This window comes from Physeter macrocephalus, chromosome 18 (assembly GCF_002837175.3).
Source record: "Physeter macrocephalus isolate SW-GA chromosome 18, ASM283717v5, whole genome shotgun sequence".
Lineage (NCBI taxonomy): Eukaryota > Metazoa > Chordata > Mammalia > Artiodactyla > Physeteridae > Physeter > Physeter macrocephalus.
Genome location: NC_041231.1, coordinates 42,995,357 through 43,004,154, shown reverse-complemented (window position 1 = coordinate 43,004,154; position 8,798 = coordinate 42,995,357). Strand labels below are relative to the sequence as shown.

The 8,798-nt window shown below is 43.7% G+C and overlaps 1 protein-coding gene across 1 annotated transcript in view; it reads left to right on the top strand.

Annotated features, from left to right (window-relative positions):
* Positions 1-8,280, top strand: part of LOC114484283 (transcriptional regulator QRICH1) — a 36,211-nt gene extending 27,931 nt beyond the window's left edge. The window contains exon 3 of the mRNA XM_028479497.1: positions 7,222-8,280. Within this exon, the coding sequence (XP_028335298.1) occupies positions 7,222-8,280 (1,059 nt within the window). The remainder of the gene's footprint in view (positions 1-7,221) is intronic.
* The last annotated feature ends 518 nt before the right edge of the window (positions 8,281-8,798 follow it).

Below are 8,798 nucleotides of genomic sequence, written 5' to 3'. Positions count from 1 at the left end.
GGGTGTTGAATTTTGTCAAAAGCTTTTTCTGCATCTATTGAGATGATCTTATGGTTTTTATTCTGTAATTTGTTAATATGGTGTATCACATTGATTTGCATATATTGAAGACTCCTTGCATCCCTGGGATAAATCCCACTACCAGGGAAGCCCCTCTAATTTTCTTTTTATGTAGTATCTTTGTCTGGTTTTGGTATCAGGGGTGGTGGTGGCCTCATAGAATGAGTTTGGGAGTGTTCCTTCCTCTGCAATTTTTTGGAAGAGTTTGAGAAGGATGAGTGTTAGCTGTTCTCTAAATGTTTAATAGAATTCACCTGTGAAGCCCTCTGGTCCTGGACTTTTGTTTGTTGGAAGATTTTTAATCACAGTTTCAATTTCATTACTTGTGACTGGTCTGTTCATATTTTCTGTTTCTTCCTGGTTCAGTCTTGGAAGGTTATACCTTTCTAAGAATTTGTCCATTTCTTCCAGGTTGTCCATTTGATTGACATAGAGTTGCTTATAGTAGTCTCTTATGATGCTTTGTATTTCTGCCATGTCCGTTGTAACTTCTTTTTCATTTCTAATTTTATTGATTTGAGTCCTCAGATGGGGGCTAATCTTCGTTGTGGTACATGGGCTTCTCATTGCAGTGGTTTCTCTTGTGGAGCACGGGCTCTAGGTGCATGGGCTTCAGTAGCTGTGGCACGCGGGCTCAGTAGTTGTGGTTTTCAGGCTCTAGAGTGCAGGCTCAGTAATTGTGGCACACGGGCTGAGTTGCTCCGTAGCACATGGGATCTTCCTGGACCAGGGCTGGAACCCGTGTCCCCTGCATTGGCAGGTGGATTCTGAACCACTGCGCTACCAGGGATGTCCCTCTTGTTTCTTGAGGTAGGATTGCATTGCTATAAACGTCCCTCTTAGAACTGCTTTTGCTGCATCCCATAGGTTTTGGATCGTCGTGTTTTCATTGTCATTTGTCTCTAGGTATTTTTTGATTTCCTCTTTAATTTTTTCAGTGATCTCTTGGTTATTTAGTAATGTATTGTTTAGCCTCCATGTGTTTGTGTTATTTACGTTTTTTTCCCTGTAATTTATTTCTAAGCTCATAGCGTTGTGGTCAGAAAAGATGCTTGATATGATTTCAATTTTCTTAAATTTACCGAGGCTTGATTTGTGACACAAGATGTGATCTATTCTGGAGAATGTTCCATGTGCACTTCAGAAGTGTAATCTGCTGTTTTTGGATGGAACATCCTATAAATATCAATTAAATCTCTCTGGTATTGTGTCATTTAAAGCTTGTGTTTCCTTATTAATTTTCTGTCTGGATGACCTGTCCATTGGTGTAAGTGAGGTGTTAAAGTGCCCCACTATTATTGTGTTACTGTCAATTTCCTCTTTTATAGCTGTTAGCAGTTGCCTTATGTATTGAGGTGCTCCTATGGTTAAAGTCCTCCACTATTATTGTGTTACTGTTGATTTCCTCTTTTAGAGCTGTTAGCAGTTGCCTTATGTATTGAGGTGCTACTATGTTGGGTGCATATATATTTATAATTGTCATGTCTTCTTGGATTGATCCCTTCATCATTATGTAGTGTCCTTCCTTGTCTCTTGTTACATTCTTTATTTTAAAGTCTATTTTATCTGATATGAGTATTGCTACTCTAGCTTTCTTTTGATTTCCATTTGCATGGAATATCTTCTTCCGTCCCCTTGCTTTCAGTCTGTATGTGTCCCTCGGTCTGAAGTGGGTCTTTGTAGACAACATATATATGGGTCTTGTTTTTGCATCCATTCAGTGAGCCTGTGTCTTTTGGTTGGAGCATTTAATCCATTCACATTTAAGGTAATTATCAATATGTATGTTCCTATTACCATTTTCTTAATTGTTTTGGGTTTGTTTTTGTAGGTCCTTTTCTTCCCTTGTGTTTCCTGCTTAGAGAAGTTTCTTTAGCATTTGCTGTAGAGCTGGTTTGATGGTGCTGAATTCTCTTAGCTTTTGCTTGTCTGTAAAGCTTTTGATTTCTCCATGGAATCTGAATGAGGTCCTTGCTAGGTGGAGTAATCTTGGTTGTAGGTTCTTCTCTTTCATCACTTTAAATATGTCACGCCACTCCCTTCTGGCTTGTAGAGTTTCTGCTGAGAAATCAGCTGTTAACCTTATGGAAGTTCCCTTGTATGTTATTTGTCTTTTTTGCCTTGTTGCTTTCAATAATTTTTCTTTGTCTTTAATTTTTACCAATTTGATTACTATGTATCTCGGCGTGTTTCTCTTTGGGTTTATCCTGCCTGAGACTCTCTGCACTTCCTAGACTTGGGTGGATATTTCCTTCCTATGTTAGGGAAATTTTCAACTATAATCTCTTCAAATATGTTCTCAGGTCCTTTCTCTCTTCTCCTTCTGGGACCCTTATAATGCGAATGTTATTGTGTTTAATGTTGTCCCAAAGGTCTCTTAGGCTGTCTTCATTTCTTTTCATTCTTTTTTCTTTATTCTGTTCTGTGGCAGTGAATTCCATCATTCTGTCTTCCAGGTCACTTATCTGTTGTTCTGCCTCAGTTATTTTGCTATTGATTCCTTTTAGTGTATTTTTCTTTTCAGTTATTGTATTGTTCATCTCTGTTTGTTCTTTAATTCTTCTAGGTCTTTGTTGAACATTTCTTCTGTCTTCTCAATCTTTGCCTCCATTCTTTTTCCACGGTCCTGGATCATGTTCACTATCATTATTCTGAATTCTTTCTCTGGAAGGTTCCCTATCTCCACTTCATGTAGTTGTGTTTCTGGGGTTTTATCTTGTTCCTTCATCTGGTACAAAGTCCTCTGCCTTTTCATTTTGTCTGTCTTTCTGTGAATGTGGTTTTCCTTCCACAGGATGCAGAATTGTAGTTCTTGCTTCTGCTCTATGTGGTGATTTTTAATGAATTAATATTTTTCTAAGTTTCCTAGCTTAATTTTCTAATACAGTAAGAATTGTTATCTATGCTCGTGTAAAGAAAAGCTCTTTGGGGTTGGTCCTCAATCATTTTTTGAAAGGGTGCTGAGACCAAAGAGCTAGAAAACTGCTTTTTTGTAGTAATTGGCTTCATCGTTTCCTTTAGTCCTTGGTGTAAAGCACTGATTCTCAAACTTGAGCATGCATCAGTCACCTGGAAGACTTGTTAAGATACAGATTGCTGGGCCCTTTCCCTAGAGTTTCTGGTTTAATAGTTGAACCCTGAAATGGGACCTGAAAGTTTGTATTTCTGATAATTGCCAGTGTGATGATGATGTTGGCCTGGAAACTACATTTTGAGACTCACTGGTGTAAAGAAATATTGCTTATGCGGAAGAAAACCTACTTTTTGAACATCTACTACATGTCAGTAAATATTATTTTATGCTCATGACAACTCTGTAAGGAGGTAGGCATTCTCCCCCTTTTTATTGTACCTCAGGAAACTGAAACTTAGAGGACTCACAGCCAGGAAAGTACATCATCACTTCAAGTCTGTTCACTTAAAGTCTGTTCTTAAGGCCTATGCTCTTTTTTTCTTTTTTTAAATATTTATTTATTTGTGTATTTGGCTGCGCCGGGTCTTAGTTGCAGCACACGGGATATTCATTGCACCATGTGGGATCTTCATTGTAGCACGTGGAATCTTTTAGTTGTGGCATGCGGGCTCTTTAGTTGCGGCATGCGAACTCTTCGTCGCGGCATGTGGTATCTAGTTCCCTGACCAGGGAATGAGCCCAGACCCCCTGCATTGGGAGCGTGGAGTCTTAGCCACTGGACCACCAGGGAAGTCCCAAGGCCTATGCTCTTTACACAGCCTCCTCCTTGCTTTTTTTTTTTTTTTTTTTTAAATCAGTAGTGGCTTTAATGAGATATAATTCTCATATCAAATAATTCACTCATTTCCATGTAAAGCGTACAACTTAGTAGTTTTTAGTCTATTCACAGAGTTGTGCAACCATTACCACATCAATTTTAGAACATTCTCATCACCTCCAGAAAGAAACCCTGTAGCCATTAGCAGTTACTTCATATTTCCCCCAATCCCCGTCTCCTGGACAACCACTAATCTACTTTCTATTTCTATAGATTTGCCTATTTTGGACATTCATATTAATGGAATCATACAATATGTAGTCTTTTGTGACTGACTTCATTTAGCATAATGTTTTCAGGGTTCATTTCATCTGTGTTGTAGCATTTTGTCAAAATTTTATGTTTTTCTTACTAAACAACATTCTGTTGTATGGAAGTACTACATTTTATTTATCCATCAGTTGATGGATATTTGGATTGTTTCCACTTTTTGGTTATTTTAAATAATGCTGTTATTAACATTCATGTCCAAGTTCTTTTTTAAAATATTTATCTATTAATTTCTTTATTTGGCCATGTCGGGTCTTAGTTGCGCATATGGTATCTTTCGTTGCGGCGTGTGGGCTCTTCATTGTGGCACCTGGGCTCAGTAGTTGCGGCACATGGGCTCTCGAGCTGATGGGCTTGGTTGCCTTGCCACATGTGGGGTCTTAGTTCCCTGACCAGGGATCGAACCCACGTCCCCTGCATTGGAAGGCAGATTCTTAACCACTGGACCATCAGGGAAGTCCCTCATGTCCAAGTTTTTATGTGAGTATAGTTTCTATTTCTCTCGCGAGTGAAACTGCTGGGTCATATGGTGTGGTTTTCATATCTTTGTCATATACTATGTTTAACCTTTTGATGATCTGCCAGACATTTGTTTTTGTTTTTGTTTGCGGTACGCGGGCCTCTCACTGTTGTGGCCTCTCCTGTTGCGGAGCATAGGCTCGGGACGTGCAGGCTCAGCGGCCATGGCTCACGGGCCTAGCCGCTCCGCGGCATGTGGGATCTTCCCAGACCGGGGCATGAACCCGTGTCCCCTGCGTTGGCAGGCAGACTCTCAACCACTGTGCCACCAGGGAAGCCCTGTTTGTTTGTTTTTTTAAGTATTTTATAAATTTTTTATTTTTTATTTTTGGCTGAATGGGGTCTTTGTTGCTGCATGCAGGCGTTCTCTAGTTGTGGCTCGCGGGCTCAGTAGTTGTGGAGCATAGGCTTAGTTGCTCCATGGCATGTGGGATTTTCCTGGACCAGGGCTCGAACCTGTGTCCCCTGCATTGTCAGGCAGATTCTTAACCACTGCACCACCAGGGAAGTCCCTGCCAGACTTTTTTCCAAAGCAGCTACACCATTTTACATTCCCACCAGCAGTGTATGAGAATCCCAATTTTTTCACATCCTTGCCAACATTTGTTACCTTTTTTTAAAAATTTATTTATTTTTGGTTGTGTTGGGTCTTCGTTGCTGTGCGCAGGCTTTCTCTAGTTGCAGCGAGCGGGGGCTAACTCTTTGTTGCGGTGCGCGGGTTTCTCATTGGGGTGGCTTCTCTTGTTGCAGAGCATAGCTCGGGCTGTAGTTGTGCGGGCTTCTGTTGTTGTGGCTCACAGGCTGTAGAGCGCAGGCTCAGCAGCATGTGGGATCTTCCCGGACCAGGGCTCGAACCCGCATCCTCTGCATTGGCAGGTGGATTGTTAACCACTGTGCCACCAGGGAAGTCCCTGTTATCTTCTATTATTGAAAAAAATATTTTTTTTAAATTGTATTTTTTGGCCGTACCACATGGCATGTGGGGTCTTGGTTCTCCAATCAGGGATGGAACTCATGCCCCTGCATTGGAAGCGTGCAGTCTTAACCACTGGGCTTCCAGGGAAGTCCCTATTATCTTTTTTTTTTTATTATAGTTGTCCTCCTGGGTTTAAATGGTATCTCATTTTGCTTTTGATTTGCATTTCCCTGACGGCTAACGATGTTGAGCAACTTTTCATGTGCTCACCGGCCATTTGCTTTTCTTCTTGGGAGAAGTGTCTGTTCACATCCTCTCCCATTTTTTGTGTATGATGTGAGGATGAGGTCCAACTTCATTCTTTTTACATAGATAGCCAGTTGTCCCAGCACCATCTTTGGTTATCTTTTGTGATGTATATAATCACCGATCTACCTTCTTATTTTATACTTTCCTCATTCCTACATGAGTTCAGAGTAATTTTTTAAAATTTATTTATGTAGGCTGCACTGGGTCTTAGTTGCTGCACATGGCATCTTCATTGTGGCATGTTTTTAGTTGTGGCATGCGGACTTTTAGTTGCGACATGTGGGCTTCTTAGTTGCGGCATGCAAACTCAGTTGCGACATGCATATAGGATCTAGTTCCCCAACCAGGGATTGAACCCAGGCCTCCTGTTTTGGGAGCGTGGATTCTTACCCACTGGACCACCAGGGAAGTCCGAGTTCAGAGTAATTTAGGTATGTGTGTCTGATGGAAAAATCTTTTCTCTTTTAAAATTACATGCTATACATAGCGTCTTTTCATGCTGTTTTGTATGCTGAAGTAACAGCAATAAGACATGAGTTGCAGGGCTCCCCTGGTGGCGCAGTGGTTGAGAGTCCGCCTGCCGATGCAGGGGACACGGGTTCGTGCCCCGGTCTGGGAAGATCCCACGTGCCGCGGAGCGGCTAGGCCCGTGAGCCCTGGCCGCTGAGCCTGCGCGTCCGGAGCCTGTGCTCCGCAATGGGAGAGGCCACAACAGTGAGAGGCCCGCGTACCGCAAAAAAACAAAAAACGAAAAACAATGCTATCTTAAATACGCACTCTAAAGAATCATTGAACAGTGCCCATATTTTAGCAGCAAAGTTGGAGATATCTCCAAAAGAGATTTCAAACATTTTGTCTCTACTGTGGTTTTTTTACTATTTGTCTGTGGTGGGGGTAGTTTTGATCCTGAGTTGGGAATTGAATGCCTTCTGACCTTTTAGAACAACGTCCCCACACTTTTTATTACTAACCACATGGATAAACTATTTTTTGAACATACACCTAAGTATATATTTATAAATTGTATACTTGTACTACTATGTCAGTATGCAAAAGTAAAAAGGGGTTACTTTTAAAAAGGAAGTCAAGAAATGAGCAAAAGTTTTGATATTTCCCACTTGATAGTCTTGCTTGCTCTCAGGTGGATATGTGTTGCTCTGAATGCAACACATTCAGAGTGTGATGTTGGAGAATTTTGCCTATGGTTTTGGAGATTATGGCCTCCTCAGAAGCCTTGGGTATGGCAGCCCCTCCTCTTCACATTACCCAGGGTTCCCGTCTGAGATCTCTTCTTCCCTTCAGGGCTGGATTCTTGATGTTGCCCTATTCACTCACTGGTGAATCTTGTCGCTGCAGGTACAGGTGCAGGTACAGCAGTCTCCGCAGCAGGTCTCGGCTCAGCAGCTCTCCCCGCAGCTCACCGTTCACCAGCCTACTGAGCAGCCCATCCATGTCCAGGTGCAGATCCAAGGCCAAGCAGCACAGCCGACAGCCCCCTCCATCCAGACCCCATCTCTGCAGAGCCCCAGCCCTTCGCAGCTGCAGGCGGCCCAGATCCAGGTGCAGCACATGCAGGCGGCCCAGCAGATCCAGGCTGCAGAGATCCCAGAGGAGCACATCCCACATCAACAGATCCAGGCTCAGCTGGTGGCTGGCCAGTCTCTTGCTGGGGGTCAGCAGATCCAAATCCAGACTGTGGGTGCCCTTTCCCCACCACCGTCCCAGCAGGGCTCACCTCGGGAAGGGGAGCGGCGGGTTGGCACGGCCAGTGTCCTCCAGCCAGTGAAGAAGCGCAAAGTGGACATGCCCATCACTGTGTCCTACGCCATCTCAGGGCAGCCGGTGGCCACCGTGCTGGCCATTCCACAGGGCCAGCAGCAGAGTTATGTGTCTTTGAGGCCTGACTTACTAACAGTAGACAGTGCCCACCTGTACAGTGCCACTGGGACCATTACTAGCCCTACAGGAGAAACCTGGACCATACCTGTTTACTCTGCCCAGCCCCGGGGGGACCCTCAGCAGCAGAGCATTACTCACATTGCCATTCCCCAGGAAGCCTACAACGCAGTTCACGTCAGTGGCTCACCCACAGCCCTGGCAGCTGTAAAGCTGGAGGATGACAAGGAGAAGATGGTGGGCACCACGTCTGTAGTGAAAAACTCCCATGAAGAGGTAGTGCAGACCCTTGCAAACTCTCTTTTTCCAGCACAGTTCATGAATGGCAACATCCACATTCCAGTGGCTGTGCAGGCCGTGGCAGGCACATACCAGAATACAGCTCAGACTGTCCATATATGGGACCCTCAGCAGCAGCCACAACAACAAACCCCCCAGGAACAGACGCCACCGCCACCACAGCAGCAGCAGCAGCAGCAGCTCCAGGTTACTTGTTCAGTAAGTGAGACTTATCTGTAGGGCAGCCTGCTCCCTCAGGGCCCAGTGCCACACAGAACTTGCCTGGTAACCTCTGGTGCCTCTGGCTTGTTTACAGGAATGATGTTGGTCTTGCAGTAATACAGTATTTAGTATTTTAATTAGGGTTGGGGAGAGGGGACAGGAATGGCAAGTGAAGCTATGGAACAGGCAGGAGTTCTAGCCTGGTACCTGGAGGTAAATGAAATGACCAGTAACTGCTTTGGGGGTAGATGCCTGGAGTGCTTTTTTGTGATCTCTTTAGGAAGGGTAAACTTCTAGGTAGAGACTAATGGGTCACCCCAAGTGTTATCTCTGTCTGAGAAGCTGCTTTCTGCATCACAAATGAACAGATCTAGTGGAACCCCTGTAGTTTAGCACACAGGCTCTGAACTCATCACAGTTGAGAGGGTGTTAAATTGTTCCTCCTTTAGTTGTCATCTAAAGATGGACTACACTGGACACAGTATAGGTGAATTATGAGATCTAAAATACCTTCTGGTGGGCCTGTTTAAAGTGAT